Below are 18,557 nucleotides of genomic sequence, written 5' to 3'. Positions count from 1 at the left end.
CTGTAACATCATGTCTCTGTGCTCCCAGTTAGGATGCACTGTAACATCATGTCTCTGTGCTCCCAGTTGGGATGCACTGTAACCTCATGTCTCTGTGCTCCCAGTTGGGATATACTGTGGTATTAAGTCCTTTCTGTTAAGTATTTACAATGTACTGGTATGGTATGCTGTTATGGTGTGCTGAAGGATATTCATCTGTGTTCACCATTTGGATATTAAACACTCTGAACAACAGCCTTGCCTGTAGGTCACTGGTACATACCTGCACTGTATCAGGTATAAAAAGAAACTTGAAGGAAATTCATGTGATGTCTACTTTGTGCATGTGCCCTTGAAGCTCCTTGTCCCACCCTTCTGTCCAATTGTTCTCGTTTTCTATCTGTGCCTTGTGTACTTTAGACCTTGAGAATGACCTGCCCATTTCTTGTGTACCTGATGGCTGAATGTATGCGAGGAGCTGTGGTTTAAACCAAGACCTGTCTAATCTTTTGGGTGTATGTAACAGGTTGATTGCACAGCACAGAAGCGCAGGAGAGTTCTCCTTGTTCCTGGCCAGGATTTAATCCTTAACAGCCATTGCTAAAGCGCTTTATTTTATTGATCTTATTTCATTCTGCTATCTGTGGGAGCTTGCAATGTTCAAATTGACTGTTAAATTTTCTGCATTGCGACATATCAGAAATGAAAGTATTGAATTTAGCTGTCAAAACCTTTGGAATAGCCTGAGGCTGTAAAGGGTGCTGCAAAAATGCAGCTGCCTTTTCTATGGACAAAAACAGGCAGGTTTCCTGGATGCAGTAAAAATACAGCTTTTTGAAAATTCAGTCATGGGATGGAGTTATCATTGCCTAGGCCAGCATTTATTGCCCATACCTAATTACCCAGTGGGCAGTAAAGAGCCAACCACATTGCTGTGGGTCTGGAGTCACATGAGGCCAGACTGGGAAGGATGGCAGCTTTCTTCCCTGAAGGGCATTAATGAATCAGATGAATTTTTCTGACATTTGATAACAGGTATCGCGATCATCGTTAGATCCTTAACTCCATGTTTTTATTATATTCACATTCCATCATCTCCTGTGGTGGGATTGATCTCTGGTCGCCAGAGTATTGCCTGGATCACTGGATTAAGTCTGGCAATAATCCCACTCTGCCATCGCCCTCTTGTCTTACTGTTACAGGGCTTCACACTGCTGGAGAGAATAATTCATGATGTCATCTGATTCATATCATAGATTGGGCTCAGCAGTGACACAGGCCATTCAGCCCATTATATAGGTGCTGGTCTTCTGAAGGGGCAGTTAACCTACTGCTACTGACCTGCCTTCTCCCCAAAGACTTGTTAAGGAATGTTTCCTAACATAATTTAATTCTCATTGGATGCTTCAATTGACTCTGCCTCCATTGCACACTCAGTGCACTCTAGATCCTCATCACAACTCCCAGTGCTTCCAAACTTTGTATCATCATGTGTTTGGAAATTGTGTCAAGGCACAAGGGTCTAAGTCATTACATATTTATCATAAATAACAAGGGTCCGAACATTGGCTCCTGGATAGCTCCATTACAAATCTTCCTTCAGCCTGGAAAAACATCCATTCATTGTACTCTGGTTTCTGTTACTCAATCAATTTCTTATTCATTTTGTTATTGTCCTTTTTATTCCAAGAGCTCAGACTTTCTGAAATGTCTGTTGTGGGGTATTGTATCCAGTGTCTTCTGGAAATCTCTCTGCAGCACATCCTCAGGATTGACCTCATCAACCCTCTCTGTTCAAATGCCAATAAATTAATTAAGTATGGGTTGTTTTAACTTTATGCTGGAATTTCTCGATCAATCCAAATTTATCCAAATGACTGTTGGTTTTTGTCCCAGTTATTGTTTCTAAACCTTTTCCTCTAACAGAATTTAAAATGACTACCCTATACTTGCTGGGTTTATCTTTACATTTTATTTAAAACAAGGTGGGTAACATTTGCAGTTCTCCAATCCTTTGGCACCACCCTGAATCGAAAGATGAATGCATAGTTATGGCAGTGTCTCTGGGTTACTTAGTGTCACTTCTCTTGGTTACGTCTTATCTGGTCCTGGTATCTTATAAACTTTTAAGTGCAGGCATCCTATCCAATACCTCCTCTCTTTCTATTTTAAATCTTTCAAGTGTTTAAACCATCTCCTCTGTCTCTATGCCCTGGGCAGCATTTTCTTGCTTGGTAAAGGCAGATGCGATGTATTCGTTCAATACCACTCTGTGCTTTGATCCCTCACTCCTCCTGCAAATCTTTGCTATTTATCTGTGCCACCTCCATGTATATCCCCTTGACCTCAGCTTATTGTTCGAAGTCTAGTTTGTACCTTGTCTTTTCTCAGAACCAAGCCATACAATAAAATGATCAGTGTTCCCTTGCTGATCTCCTTGGTTCATTTCATTCCCTCACTGTTGTTGGGTCAAAATCCCAGAACTCCCTAACTACAGCAATTCAAGAAGGCCCTCATTCAGGAGAATTCGGGATGGGCAATGAATGAATTTGAACAGATAGATTGAAAGAAACAGTGGAGCTGTTTCTGAGGTATTTGCAATTTTCAGTCTCAGCTGTCTGTATAAAGTAATAATGTAGAGGTGACGGTCTTGGACTGGACTGGAGTGGATAAGGTCAGAGGAAGTCACGTGACACCAGGTTATAAACCAGCAGGTCTATTTGAAATCACAAGGTTTTGGAGCGCTGCCCTCACTTCACCTGACGAAGGAACAATGCTCCGAAAGCTTGTGATTTCAAATAAACCTGGTGCCGTGTGACTTTTAACTTTGTATAAAGTGACATCATTTCTCTAGTTGTGTTGCTGAAATCGACACTGGTCTGACATGTTTTTTCACTCACTCTCTGTTGTTCCTTTCCAGGGTGAACTTGTTCGGAAACTTAAAGCAGAGAATTTTCCACAGGTGGATGTCGATAAAGCTGTGGCCGAGCTTAAAGCTCGGAAAAGGATCCTGGAGGCTAAGGTACAAACTACGATCTCTCCAGAACTAGAGGGCATGGGTTTTGGGTGAGAGGGGAAAGATATAAAAGAGACCTAAGGGGCAACTTTTTCACATACAGGGTAGTATGTGTATGAAATGAGCTGCCAGAGGAAGTGGTGGAGGCTGGTACAATTGCAACATCTAAAAGGCATTTGGATGAGTATATGAATAGGAAGGGTTTAGTGGGAAATGGGCCAAGTGCTGGCAGGTGGGACCAGAATGGGTTGGGATATCTGGTCGGCATGGACGGGTTGGACCAAAGGCTCTGTTTCCGTCCTGTACATCTCTATGACTCTCTGACTCATTGGCCACAAATCGTTCTGTTCTTACCTTTCCAGCAACAGCCAGAAGAAATTTTGCAATGAATCTTTCCCATCATGCTGTCCTTCACTCTCTTGTATCTTATCTAATTGCAACTTTGGTAACTTCATCTGAACAAACTGTGTTGGGCTCCACTTGCATACTGATGCCATCTAGCCTTGTCTCTCCATCCCAACTCTTGATCTCTTCTTTGCCTCTGCTGTATCTCCATTCTATCTCTGTCTCTTCCCGTCCTGAATAAGAAAGAAGAGCAGGAGTAGGCCATTTAGCCCATTGAACCTGCTACACCATTCAGTAATCTGACTGTGACAGTAATTCCACTTTCCTGTCTGTCCCCATAACCCCGACTCCCTCATGGATCAGAAATCAGCCTTGAGCATTTTCAATGACCCAGTCTCCATTATTGTTGGGGAGGAGAATTCAAAAGATCTATGACCCTCTGAGAAAAGAAATTGTTCCTTATCTGCATCTTAAGTGGGACACCCTTCAAGCTGTGCTGTTTAATTCTAGATTTCCTCACGGGGAAACATCCTCTCATCTATCCTGAGAAGCGCCCTCAAAATTTATGTTTCAATAAGATTACTTCTCGTTCTTCTGAACTCCGATGAGTAATCACACATCCTGCTCAGTTTTTCCTCATAAGGCAAAAATTTTTATCTCTGGAGTCAGCTTCGTAAAGTTTCTCTGAACTGCCTCCAACGTAAGTATTAAAATGGAGACCAACGCTTTAGATGGATGAATTGCAGGCACATGGTGGCTCAGTGGTTAGCACTGCTGCCTCACAGGGACCCGGGTTCAATTCCAGCCTCGGGCGACTGTCTGTGTGGTGTTTGCACATTCTCCCCATGCGTTTCCTTTGGGTGCTCCGGTTTTCTCCCACAATCCAGAGATGTGCAGGTTAGGTGAATTGGTTATGTCTGATTGTCCATAGTGCGAGGTGCATTAGTCAGAGGGAAATGGGTCTGGGTGGGTTATTCTCCGGAGGGTCAGTGTGGACTTGTTGGGCCAAAGGGCCTGTTTCCACACTGTAGGGAATCTAATCTAATCTAAAAATTAAATATTGGGAAAAAAAAGCAACTATCTTCCATCTCCACTATAAATTCCATTTCCACTTGTACACTGTTCCTTGGCCACTATCTCCGTCTGACCAGCAACATCTGTCTTTGGTGGCGAGATCTAATCCTGAATCAAGCTACTGATAGAGCAAATATTCAATCAGCAAAGCCACCTACATCCACCTTGACAACATTGTGTCCTCACTACTACCTCAGCTCCTCTGTGTTTCTGTCATTTCCCTACTCGGTTATAGACCTTGTGCTCCCTGTAACTTCAGCTCGTCTAAAACTCCTCACTCTAAATCTCATTCACCCATCATATCACTTCGTGTTCACTGACCTACATTGTCTCCCAGTTGAACAGTGGCTTAGAATTTTAGAATTTTGGTCAGAATGTGCAAACCCTCCAGAGCCTTGCTTGCCCTCTCTCCTTAATCTCCTTCAACTCTCAGATCTCTGTATTCTTCCAGTTCTGGCCTTGTGCGTCTTCCACTTTATTCTCCTCGACAGTGGTAGTTATAACTTTAGGCCCATGCATCATAAGCTGTGGAGTTCCTTTCCAAAATCTCTGCATCTCTATTCTCCTTCGAGAAACTGAATCCTGTGTCATTGATGGAACCTTTTGTCACCTATTAACTCCATTGACTTTGGTTTTGTCTTAGAGCCTGTATACATGTCTGAGTGTTTCACCCTGCATGAGTCCAAGAGAAACATATTGCAATCTCAGGAATTGTATTGCTTCACGTAGAAATCATTTTGCTGTGTATCCTTCTCCCCACAGGAGCTGGCTCTGCAGCCAAAGGATGACATAGTTGACCGAACAAAAATGGAGGATACCCTAAAGAGGAGGTTTTTCTATGATCAAGCTTTTGCGATATATGGAGGTAGGAAGAGGACCAGTCCCTGAATATGTAGTCATTTGTATTAAAGTATATAATTAGTAGAGAGTCAGACACCAGCTGATGTATAAGGTCTGCCTCTGCCTATGGTGACGAGAGATGCCCCTCTTCCATCACCAGTTTGCTGCCACACAGTTGCCTGGGGAATAAAATTCTCTCTAGGGCAGCAGACACATTGGAACACCACCACTTGCAAGTTTCCCTCCACGCCTCCCCATTATCCTGACTTGGAGCAATAACTCTATTCCTTTGTTACTGCTGGGTCAACTCCTGGAACTCCCTCTCTAAGAGCATTGTGGGTGTCCTATTTCCCAAAGGCTGCAGCTCCACCACCTTCTCAAAGGCACTGACAACCCATGAACAGAGAAGAAGTGATTGAGGAAGGCATGGAAATATGTAGAAGTGAAGCAGCAATTTAGTTGAGTACAGTTCTGCTTTAATGTTGCAAGTCACAAAGTTGGTTGGTATCAGAATTGTGTCTGCTTGTTACCTATCCGCAGCAGCTTTGGCTGTATGAAGAGATTGATGAAGGAGTACCGGCTTCCTTTCTTAGAGGGGTAACAATGGACCAGTTTGATTCATCCTTTTAGCTACCTCTTTGGTCCTGACCCAGGCTTTAACAAATGAGCTTTTAATATTTCAATTTCAACATGACACAGTGGAATCGAAGTTGGGGAGTACTGGTAGCTGATTCTAAAAAATAATATCCTGGGGTGCAGGCATCTTTGGCAGGCTTGTCTTTTTTTCCCCCCATGTCCCTAATTGCCTTGATATAATGGAGCAGGTTGCCTTTGAAGGGGAGTTGAGACTCAATCATACTGTGGGTCATTTTCCTTCTTTTATGAAGGATGCGACTGAACACGTTTTGTTTTTAACAGGAGCTTGAAACAACTTTACGACTTTTATTGAGACTCTAGCTCCAGACATTTTGAAGAATGGAATTAAAATTCCCAAATTTTTGCTGTAGAGATTGAACTTCCATTCTCTGGATTATTAATGCAAGACTCTGGTCCAGTAATGTGATCACTAAACAGCTGTATTTGTCCAGTGATTGTACCCATTGAGGGGGCTGAGATAGGAGCAGTCTGTGAGAGCCCCAATTAGGCAGATGATGAATGAAAACGGTGTGGGTGAGGGGTGAATTTGCATCCTGTATGTATGTAAGGTCTCATTGTACTTTGGAACAGGTGTGAGTGGCCTGTATGACTTTGGCCCTGTCGGCTGTGCTCTGAAGAACAACATCCTGCAGATCTGGCGGCAGCATTTCATCCAGGAGGAGCAGATTCTGGAGATTGACTGCACGATGCTGACTCCTGAACCTGTCCTGAAGTAAGTAGAATTATGCAATGACTGCAACACAGAAAGGAGACCATCCAATCTGTTGGGTCAGTGCTGGATCTCCGTAAAGGCACCTCAGATAGTCCCACACTCTGTCTTTTCCCCTCACCTTTGCAAATTTTTCATCTTCCGATCATAATCCAATTCCTTTTTGAAAACCGTGGTCAAAGGTGCTTCCAACCACACACTTGGGCAGTGCATTCCAGACCTTAACCGTTTGGTCTGTGAAAATGTTTTATCTCATGTCACCATTGCTTTGTTGGTCCATCATTTTAAATCTGAGGCATCTGGTTCTCTGTACTAACACCAATGGGAACAATATCTCCCCATCTGCTCTGTCCAGACCTCCTATGATTTTGAGCACTTGAATTCTCTTCTCAATCTTCTGCTCTTCAATGTCATTAATGATTGGAGAACAAAAGGGATGATGCTGTAAAGAAAGAGGGAGTGATAATGGAACAACATGAGAAACCAGCTCGGACCAGAGGAGCTGTAGGTGACAACTTGTAACACTAACATTATCACTACACTGCCATATCCCCTTAAGTTAATGTCATGGCATGAATAATCCAGAGATCCAATCTAATTTTCTGAGGAGGCAGGTTCAACTCCTACTTAGGGAGCTGAGGGTGTTCTAATTCAGTTAATCCAAATGAAAATGAGCAGCTTGTATTCATATGCAGCACAATCTGGGTAATATTCTTAAGGCAAGGACCATCTCAAACAAGAAATACTCTAAACATTTCCCCATGATGTTCAATGGCATTGTCATCATTGAATATCCCACTTTACCTGCCAGATCCCCTTTCAGTGATACACCAAGCTGATGTGGAAATGTATTGTTGTTCCTTCAGTGTCACTGGATCAGAATCCTGAACCTCCCTATCAGCATTATGGTCATATGAACTGCAGCAGTTCAAGGAGGCAGCTCATCATCATCATCTTAAGGGCAATTAGGGATGGGCAATAAACACTGCTGGTTTAGCCAGCAGCTTCCACATCCTGTGAATGATTTTTTTTAGAAACCTCTAGAATTTGAGAACTAATCTCACAAATGGTGACTGTGAGACAATCATCAGTTGTGATAAAAACACATTTGGTTCATTAATGCCCTTACCTGGTCTAGGCTTAACATGTGACTCGACCGGACAATGTGGTTGACTCTTAACTGCCCTCTGAGATGGGGTGAGAAAGCCATTCCACTCAACAATGGAGTAACAAATGCTGGCCTGGCCGGCATCATCAATATCCCATCAAAGAATGAAAAAAAATCTACAAGCCTTCGTGTTGTCCTTGAGGACCCATGTCAAGGGCTTGCTGATCCACTCTGGGGGACTGGGTAGATGTACTCTGAGCCAACCACACACTCGGTCCTTGTTGTCGGTATCTGGATGAGAAATGGGCATCATCTTCCTTCTCTGAAGCTACAGTGGGTGTTGATGGCATGACGTTTTGGATTCAACTCAACAATTAGTGAGCAGCCAAAGACAGTGAAGATATTATCTTAAAATAATCTTTCTCCCTGAATAATTTCTCAGATGGTCTAGCTGACAAAGCAGTTGAATAATATTATCTCCGTTGTGGAGATCAACCTCTGAGAATTGGAGTTTGATCTTAGGGACTGTTCTCAGATGGTTAAAACTTTGTTTGGGTTTTCTTGTGTGCTTCTGTGCTTCTCCCCAGTGCTGTTTCCGCAGAGCTCCCTACCTCCAATTGACAATCTCTGCCTCAGTTTTAGACAGTTCTGTGCTCAACCAGTTAATATCTGAATGACCCAGATAGTGAGTGGGAGGTATTTCGGACTTGTTTTATTTAATTAGATTCTTTTGTTGGCATTGACAGAGTTAGCAGAGGGTTGCCTTTAGCCCACTGCTGTCGAGAGGACGGTTTCATTGTGAGGCTGGGAAGATCAGTCAATTTTGTGACCTGAGCTTTCTGCTGCTGAGCTTTGGTGATCTATGTTGCAGAACATCTGGACATGTGGATAAGTTTGCTGACTACATGGTGAAGGACGTGAAGAATGGGGAATGTTTCCGTGCTGATCATCTGTTGAAAGGTAACAGTTTCCATTTGGACTGAGGGCTGGTAATTCAGTGAACGCTCTGTACGGTTGGGGAACTGACCCACCTTACCATGTGTTAAAGTGCATTTTCCCTGCGAGGTTTTTTAATCTACCTGTTCAGGGACATAAGGACACAAATCTGGAGCAGGTGGGACTTGAACCTGGGTCTTCTGGCTCAGAGGCAAGGTCATTATCACTGTACCGCAAGAGCCTATTTGATGCCCTGGATGACTGCTGACAGTCAGTAACATTTTTGCCGATTCAGTTCATTTTGACCTTGAATGATACAGACCAGAAGGAGGCCATTTGGTCCATCTTGTCTATACTGATTTCTGGCTAAAGCAGTATAGTCTTTCCCGTGCCTTCTCCGTTCATCTTAACGTCACCTTGCCCCAGCAGTCAGTGATTTTCTGTCTCCCTGAAGTGTCTGCCTCTACTTGTCCTCCCAAAGACTCAATCTTATCCTCTTCTCCATTTCTCACCCTCACCACCACCACCACCAACCACATCCATCTCCCCCCAAAGGAGAAGCCATTGTGTACTGGTACCTTGCTGTATGATGAACAGACTCTCTGAATGCATTGTGCTGTTGATGTACCATTGAGAGAAGACGTAGAAATTATTTGTATCACTCATTGGCAGCAGGTTTCTGTGCAATGGCGCTAGCCTGTCAGGTCTTGATGCATCAAAACTAAGCCACGTGACATTACCTCCACCAGTTTGGCAATCTTGAATCGTTTTCCATTTTTATAGCTCACCTGCAGAAACTGATGTCCGATAAGAAGTGCTCAGCAGAGAAGAAAGCCGAGATGGAAAATGTCATCACTCAGGTATGAGAATCTGTTTCACTTGTCTGTTTTAGCCCATCTACCCCTTGTTTTCTCACAAAGGGGGTTGTCCATTTCTGTTCATCCAAGTCTACTGATATGCAATGAGTAAGAACTAAAAGAACTCCAGGTACTGTAAATCAGGAACAAAAACAGAAGTTGCCAGAAAAACTCAGCAGCGTCTGTGAAGAAAGATCAGAATGTTTCGGGTCCAGTGACCCTTCCTCAGAACACTGTGCACTGAGTGCTGTGTTTCCATGATCAGCTTGATCATTGCAGTTGGTATTGTAGTGTTACTTTCATGCGTTTCCTTTGTTTCTCCCATTCTGCCTTTGGTTTTCCTCCATATATTTGTTTTGAGGGTTGCGCTTTCACTGGGGTGCAGTTCACCATGTGCTGTTGATTTATTGAACACCAGAGCATTGATGGAAGAGAAACAGGGTGGTCTTCCCTTGCCATAGGAACAGGAGGAGGCATTCAGCCTGTTTGGAACTGTAGTGCCTTTCAGCTAGATAATGCCCAGTCTGTGATTTCATATCCCTTAATGCCCTTGCCCAACAAAAAGACATTGATTTCCCATTGTCACCGCTTCTACAGCTTCTAGGTAGCAGTGATTTTCGGATTCTCGCTATTTTCTGCAGGTTCTGGCCAAGATTACTGTACCACCCAAATAAGCATCGTAAAGAAACAATAATCAAATTTGTTTCTTTTTCTCATTAGCTGGATAATTACAGCCAACAGGAATTAACGGATCTCTTTGTGAAATATAACGTCAAGTCTCCAGTCACGGGGAACGATTTGTCTCCACCTATCTCCTTCAATCTGATGTTCCAGACATCCATTGGACCAGGAGGGAACATGCCAGGGTAAGAAGAGATGAATAGTATTTAAGGGGAGGCTAGACTAGCACATTGGGGAGAATGTTGAATCGAGGGTTACATTGAGGGATATCGATCAGGAAGAGGCTTGAAAGAAGCATAAGTACGAACATGGAATGGTTGCCACATATCCTTTAGAATCCTCTGTTGTATATTAACCACTGTGTACAGTATTTTCCAACATACTACCCACAGTGTACAATGTAAGGACTGAACATTCCTGTACAATACCCATAACAGTGTAAGGGCTGTACACACTAATATGTTCATTATAAAGACTCAACAATTGTAAGGACCGTACATTCAAATATACCCACTCTACACAGTGTAAGGTCGGTATTTGTCAATATAATATTCAATGTACAGTTTGATTGTATAGCTGCTGTACATAGTATACACCTCTACATAGTGTAAGGACTGTATACCCATATACAGTATAAGGACTATATCGTCAGTGTATTGTGTAAGAACTGTACATCCTCAATGTGTAGTCTAACAACTGTATCCTTTAGAGTCATAGTCATAGAGTCATATAGAATGAAAATAGACCCTTGGTTCGACTTGTCCATGCCAACTAAGTTTCCCAAACTTAACTAGCCCCACTTGCCTACGTTTGGCCCATATCTGTCTGAACCTTTCCTATTCCTGTATCTGTCCAAATGTATTTTCAATGTTGTAACTGTACCTGCCTCTACCACTACCTCTGGCTGTTCATCATGTGAAAATGTTGCCCCTCAGGTCCCTTTTAAATCTTTCTCCTGTCATCTTAAAAATATCCACCATAGTTTTGACCACCACCACCACTACCATGCACAAGGGTAAAGACAATAGATAATAGACAATAGGTGCAGGAGTAGGCCATTCTGCCCTTCGAGCCTGCACCGCCATTCAATATGATTATGGCTGATCATCCTTAATCAGTATCCTGTTCCTGCCTTATCTCCATAACCCTTGATTCCACTATCCTTGAGAGCTCTATCCAACTCATTCTTAAATGAATCCAGAGACTGGGCCTCCACTGCCCTCTGGGGCAGAGCATTCCACACAGCCACTACTCTCTGTGTGAAGAAGTTTCTCCTCATCTCTGTCTTAAATGGTCTACCCCGTATTTTTAATCTGTGTCCTCTGGTTCAGGACTCACCCATCAGCGGAAACATGTTTCCTGCCTCCAGAGTGTCCAATCCTTTAATAATCTTGTATGTCTCAATCATATCCCCTCTCAGTCTTCTAAACTCAAGGGTATACAAGCCCAGTCCTCCAGTCTTTCAGTGTAAGGTAGTCCCGCCATTCCAGGAATTGACCTCGTGAACCTACGCTGCACTCCCTCAATAGCCAGAATGTCTTTCCTCAAATTTGGAGACCAGAACTGCACACAGTACTCCAGGTGTAGTCTCACCAGGGCCCTGTACAGACTCACCAGACCTTTGCTATTCATCTTGTCTATGCTTCTCATGATCTTATAAAGCTGTATTAAGCTCACCTCCTCAACCTCCTATCCTCCAGTGAAAAGATAAGTCCTAGCCTATCCAGCCTTTCCTTATAATTCAAACCCTCTAGTCCCAGTAACATCCTTATAAATGTTTTCAGAACTCTCTCCAATTCAATGATATCCTTCATATAGCAGGGTGACCAGAACTGTACACAGTACTCCAAACGTGGCCTCACCAACGACCTGTACAACCTCAACATGTCGTCCCAACTCACGTACTCGGTGGTTTGAGCAATAAAGGCAAGTTTGTTAAACACATTCTTAACCACCAATGATTTATACACCTGAACTCCAAGGTCTCTCTATTCAATGCACTTTCCAAGGTCCTACCATTAATTGTACAAGTCCTGCCCTTGTTCATTTTACCAAAATGCAATACCTTGCATTTATTCAAACTAAACTCCATCTGCCACTTCTCAGCCCATTGATTCAATTGATTAAGATCCCTTTGTAATCTTAGGTAACCTGCTTCACTGTCGACTATATGACCAATTTTGGTGTCATCTGTAATGTCTCCTAAAACCTCATCCAAAACATTTGCATAAATGACAAACAGCAGCGGACCCAGTACCAGTGCCTGCAGAGCACCACTGGTCACAGGCCTCCAGTCTGAAAAACAATCCTCCATTACCACCCTCTATCTCCTAGCTTCAAGCCAATTTTGTATCCAATTGACAATCTCTCCCTGAATCCCATGTGATCTAACTTTTCTGCATGGTGAATGGATTAGTACTTTGTTAAAGGCTTTACAAAGTCCATGTGAACAGTGTCTACCACTGTGCCCTCATCTATCTTTTTGGTTACATCCTCAAACTCAAGTTTGTGAGACATGATTTCCCACACACAAAACCAGGCTAACTATCCCTAATCCTTCCTTGCCTCTCCAAATGCATGCAAATCCTATTTCCCAGAATTTTCTCCAACAACATACCCACCACTGATTTCAGACTCTCAGGTCTGTAGTTCCCACGCTTCTCCTTACAGCCTTTCTTAAGTAAAAGCACAACATTAGCTACTTTCCAGTCCTCTGGCACCTCACCTGTGCCTGTGAATGATACAAATATCCCTGCTAGGGACCCCACAATTTCTTCTCTAACTTCCCACAATGTCCGGGATACACTCGATCAGGTCCCAGAGATTTATTCACCTTTGTTTTTTAAGACTTCCAGCACTTCCTGTTCTGTACTGTGGACTGTTTTCAAGACATTACTATTTATTTCCCAGTGTTCCCTAGCCTCCATGTCTTTCTCCATGTCTTTCTTTCTCTGTATGTAGCATTAAGGACTATGCACCCTGTAATGTAGTGTAAGAACTACACACCAATAGAACTGTAAGGACCGTACATTCCAACCAAATGCTCACTGTGCAGTATAAGGTCTAACCTATCGAGTGTACACTGTGTGTGGCCTGTATATCCCAATATAACTCCCACTACTTGAAGTGTTAGGACTGTATTCTACCCACTGCACACAATGTTAGAACGGAATGTTTGTATATAGTGCACACTGTGTACTGCATAAGAATTGTACAACCATCTACAGTCTCTTGGAGATGATTAATTGTTATATTAAATGTATTCACATCCAAATATTGAAACAGAAGCTGGAGAGGGGTGAGGTAGGTACATTTCAGCCAATCTGTCTGCATGGTTCAATGCAGATTCATTTGGTGGAGTTGTCATGTAGAGACTGATTTTAAACTGCCCCAGCTTTTTATTTTCAGGTACCTCAGACCAGAAACAGCCCAGGGAATCTTCCTGAACTTTAAACGGCTGCTGGAGTTTAACCAGGGAAAGCTTCCCTTTGCTGCTGCACAGATAGGAAATTCATTTCGGAATGAGATTTCTCCACGATCAGGGCTCATCCGTGTCAGGTAAGAGCTTCGTCTCTAGTTCTTGTCATTGTTTTGCTAGCTAATTCTCTTCTCGTGCTGTCTCTTGCTTATTCTCTCTCTCTCTCACTCACTCTCTCACACACATCTGTTATTTCATTGGGATTTGAGTTAAGTGTTTGATTCTAGTCTGGGTTGTTCGGTAGCTTGGGGCAGCTATCGCCGTCATCGAGCGACACAGTTTTTATTTATCTTTCCTCCCTTTATGTTACTCCTCAAGAGTTGTTGTCATCTCAGTGAAAGGACAAGCTTAGAAACATCAGAGTATGCCAGTACTGAGCCTACGCCAGACTGCGATAGACAACCCTGCTCTGATATAAAAACTGATTAGATTGAGGCTTTTTGGATTTTGAAAGGAATCGATTGCTAATTGCATGAATTAAGTTGAAGTATGTTCAGGTGGACGGTGTTCATTAGATGATTATTTATCGAGAGACATTTGAGATGGCCGTAAATAATTGAGTGAGCAGCTGTATATTGTAAGGTTCCACTTGATTAAAAAAAGCCCAAAAACTGAGTGAAGATTGACTTCTGATCTCTTTGTGCACCAACTATCAGTAATCTAACATTGATTTGTGTTGGATACAGCGAGGCAATGGCCTAATGGTATTTATTGTTAATCCAGCACCACAGATGGTGGATTTTGAATTCAAAAAAATCTGGCAGAGTGTAATGATGATTGTTGGAAACATGGAACGTGGTTCACTTGTGTCCTTTAGGGAAGGAAACTGCCATCCTTACCTGGTCTGGCCTACACGTGACCCCAAACCCACAGCAATGGGGTTGACTCTCAACTGCTCTCTGGCCAATTAGGGATGGGCAATAAATGCTGATCTAGCTAGTGCCACCCTCATCCTTTTTAAAAAAGGGAATTGTGTGCTCGGGTCAAAGAGCCATAAGAGCCAGGCCGCATTCCAAAGGAGTTGGAAAGAACTTTCTGCAAAGTGAGGAGATCTATTCGATTAAAAAACCATTGTTATTCATTGAATTAACATGTTAGAGCCTCTTTAACTTGATCGATTATTTTTCTTGTCATAGTATGAAATAATGTAGAGGCAAGGCAGATAGAGATAGAACGGAGGGGTTTATTTCTGACACATTAAAGTCGTCATATTTGCTGATAGGTGGGAATGTAAGTCATGGCAGAGATCGAAGGGGATTTAGACAGACTAGGTGAAGGTGCAGGAACACGGCAGATGGAATATGTTGCGGATAAGTGTGAAGCTATATCCTTCAGGAGAAAGAAACACAAAGGTAACTGGTGAGAGCCTGGGAAGTGTTGCAATCCAAAGGGAGCTCAGGTGTTTCTGAGTCAGGTGCAGCAAGCAACGAAGAAGCTAAATGCTTTGTTGACCTTCAATGCAAGGGGATTTGAGTACAGAAGGAAAATGCCTTCTTACAGTTGAATAGAGCCTTAATGAGACCACATCTGGAATAGTGTGTCCAGTTGTGGTTTCCTTAACTAGGGAAGGATATACTTGCTATAGGGGGGGTGTAACAGATCAATCCCTGGGATGGTGGGGTTGTCCTGTAAGGACAGAATGAGGAACCTGGATCTGTATTCTCCAGAGCATCAAAGAATGAGAGATAATTAAGTTAAAACTTAACATTCCTGGGAATGACAGGATGTTTTCTTTTGGTTGGGTGTCTAGAAGCAGGGGACATGATCTCAGGATAATGGGCAGGTCATTTCAGACTGAGGCTGTGGAGGAATTTCTTCAACTGAAGCTCTCAATGTGATGCAGCTGCGGAAGCTCAAGCATTGAGCACATTCATGATCTAAATCAACCGATTCTGGGTGACTGATGGCATGAAGAGATATGTGGGAAGGCAGTGTCACTGGACTAGAGATATGCAAACTAATGTCCTGGAGACCTGGGTTAGAATCTGTGCTGCAGATGGTGTTATTAGAATGTAACGGAAGCAGATGAGGTAGTGGGTCAGCCATGATCTAACAATGGTGGGAGCAGGCTCAATGGGCTGATTGGCCTACCCCAGTCCCTATGATGGAGGTCAGATACTCACCATCTGTTACACTATTGAGCAGTGAAGCATGTTGATGGGGCTGAATGAACTCTGCATGTTCCTGTGGTCAGTCTGTGCTTACCTGTGAAAACCTGTGGTAACACAACTATCGGAACAATAGGCTGTTCATCCGTTCGATCACAGCATGACTGCTCCATGCCTTTATTCTGATCTTCCTGTGAAATGGTCTCTGCTTGATGATAGAAGACACTTATTGAATGGTCTTCCTAAAGAGCCCATTATCTAATTGAATGGTGAAATAATCTCAAGGGGCTGAATGGCCCATGTCTGTTTCTGTGTCTTAGGGGAGCCAAACTGTTATGGTTACAACACCCCACCAAGCTCCAGTTGTGAAATTAACCTCGGAAACCTGGTGATTTGTCAGGTACCCCTGCTTTTCGTTTCTTTGTTCATGGAATGTGGTTGCCACTGGCTAGACCAGTGTTTATTGCCCGTCCCTAATTGCCCTTGAAGGTGCTGGTATGTTGCCTTCTTGAACTACTGCAGTCATTTGAGTGTAGGTACACGCACAGTGCTGTTCCAGAGGGAATTCCAATACTTTAACTCAGCAACACTAGGAACAGCGATTTATTTCCAAGTCAGGATAGTGAGTGGCACGGAGGGGAGTTGTGGGGGTGGTGTTCCCATGTATCTGCTGTCCTTGTCCTTCTAGATAGAAGTGGTCATGAGTTTGGAAGGTGCTGTGGAAGCAAATGCGTTAGGCTCATGAATGGTTTTGAGGGGAGGGAGGCTGTGATAGCCTGTCCAAGACTGAGCTACAGCACTTCATGAGCAGAGGAATAGATAGTACTGAGACAAAGGATGAGAAATTCTGTGTTGCGACTCTAACAATCCTTCTTGCTATTCAGAGAATTCACGATGGCAGAAATTGAGCATTTTGTGGATCCCAATGAGAAGACCCACCCTAAGTTTGAAGCTGTGGCAGATTTACAGATCCTGCTGTACTCCAGCCAAGCTCAGACTAGCGGGCAGTCAGCACGGACTATGCGACTCGGCGATGCTGTTGAACAGGTACCACTCTTGTCTGCATGAATGTGAAAGCAGGTCTGACTTACACCTGCTCTGTTCTGCTCTGGGTCCTGAAACAGGAACACTAGGTTACTGGGTGAGATTATCACCAGCCCTGAATCCAGCAGATTTGGAAAGGCGGAGAATGGTTTGGTTTCACTCACGTCAATTGATGGATTGGGAATTTGATCTTTTCCAGTCAAGAGTTGATTGGTAGAATGGACAGAGGGAGCTGATAGATATGGTGGAACTGCTGAGAAACTGTCAGGGCAGCAGGGTGAAGATCTGGGAACATTGTACAGGTGTTGGGAAGAAGTGGGGTTTGTATTCCGGATTTATTGCACGGGGAAGCCCCTGGACTTGGTCACTCTGTCTCTCGCTCCCTGCTAATCTTGTCTCCTGTTGCAGCGCATCATCAATAACTCGGTGCTGGGTTACTTCATTGGACGGATTTACCTCTTCCTGCTGAAGGTGGGTGTATCGGCTGGAAAGCTGCGTTTCCGGCAGCACATGGACAATGAGATGGCGCACTACGCCTGTGACTGCTGGGATGCTGAGGCCAAAACCTCTTACGTAAGTATAGCTTTCATCAGTACCAATATCCCTGTGTGTGTGTGTGTGTGTGTGTGTGTGTGTGCGTGCGTGCGTGCGTGTGTGTGCGTGCGTGCGTGTGTGTGCGTGCGCGCGTGTGTGTGTGTGTGTGAGACGAAAGATGTTTTGTTCCATACTGCAGTCTGCATGAAAGAAATTCCCCATCACCGTATCACTCTGTGTCAGTGAAACAGTTCAGTTTGTTTTTATCTGGGCTGCTGTCTTCCACTGCAGGCTCAGCCTTTTTGCTGGCTGCATGGATCACAAATGCCTCAGTCAGTCAGGACAGCTCCTCTCCCCAACCTTGATATTAAACTAACATGGTGGAACCAAATGGGCCGAGGAGGGGTGAGCAGACTAGTCTATGACACTTCCTTCCCCACATTAACCCTCAGTGGTTTGAGAAGTACTCTAGCTTAGCCATGACCCCTCTGCATGGTGTTCCCCAGGGGAAGAGGTTGCTGAGCTAGGCCTGATCCACACGGGATCTGTCTTTTGTAACTTCAACCACATTAACTGCAGTTAACTTTCCTCACATTCCCTTCTTCCCCAGTGAGCACAGAAACCACATGGTGATAGCAGTTCAATCTTACAAGACACATCAATAGTTTGAGTTTTGGGTAAATTACTCGAGTTAGTAAATGTGGTAAAATTCAGCTCCGTCATCGTCTGAGTGAATGGTTATACAGACCCTGACACACTCCTTCCCATCCCCATGACAGCTGGTGCTATGGGTCAAAACCATAATTTAATTGGGACTGCCAGCCAATTATAGTTAGAAACATTTGCTGCTGTAATTTTGTTTTTATTGGGTGACAATCCGTAGGAATGATTGGGTATTGTTTGCTTCTCCCTTGTGTGCACTCACTCTCATTCAATCTCCCCCCACTGTGTCTGCAGGGCTGGATCGAGATAGTTGGCTGTGCTGATCGATCCTGCTATGATCTCGCCTGTCATGCCAGAGCCACCAAAGTGCCTCTAGTGGCTGAAAAGGCTTTGAAGGAGCCTATATCCTTTGCATAGCAAGAAGCATTGCACACTATGTTCAGAGGAGTTAGATCACTGTGACTGGAACTCTCCGCACTAGTTTGAGAAAGACTGCAGAGACCCCTCTCTCTCTGACCCCCTCTCTCT

General features: G+C 43.7%; 1 protein-coding gene across 1 annotated transcript in view; it reads left to right on the top strand.

The window, feature by feature from the left end:
- Positions 1–18,461, top strand: part of gars1 (glycyl-tRNA synthetase 1) — a 24,302-nt gene extending 5,841 nt beyond the window's left edge. The window contains exons 2-11 of the mRNA XM_043690862.1: positions 2,900–3,001; positions 5,177–5,279; positions 6,482–6,623; positions 8,600–8,688; positions 9,448–9,524; positions 10,242–10,387; positions 13,611–13,760; positions 16,673–16,835; positions 17,241–17,405; positions 18,324–18,461. Coding sequence (XP_043546797.1) covers positions 2,900–3,001; positions 5,177–5,279; positions 6,482–6,623; positions 8,600–8,688; positions 9,448–9,524; positions 10,242–10,387; positions 13,611–13,760; positions 16,673–16,835; positions 17,241–17,405; positions 18,324–18,446 — 1,260 coding nt within the window. The 3' untranslated portion in view covers positions 18,447–18,461. The remainder of the gene's footprint in view (positions 1–2,899; positions 3,002–5,176; positions 5,280–6,481; positions 6,624–8,599; positions 8,689–9,447; positions 9,525–10,241; positions 10,388–13,610; positions 13,761–16,672; positions 16,836–17,240; positions 17,406–18,323) is intronic.
- Positions 18,462–18,557: the final 96 nt, after the last annotated feature.

Source organism: Chiloscyllium plagiosum, chromosome 5 (genome assembly GCF_004010195.1).
Source record: "Chiloscyllium plagiosum isolate BGI_BamShark_2017 chromosome 5, ASM401019v2, whole genome shotgun sequence".
NCBI classification, from domain to species: domain Eukaryota; kingdom Metazoa; phylum Chordata; class Chondrichthyes; order Orectolobiformes; family Hemiscylliidae; genus Chiloscyllium; species Chiloscyllium plagiosum.
Note: the sequence above shows the minus strand (reverse complement) of the source record. Positions and strands in the feature narration are given on the sequence as shown.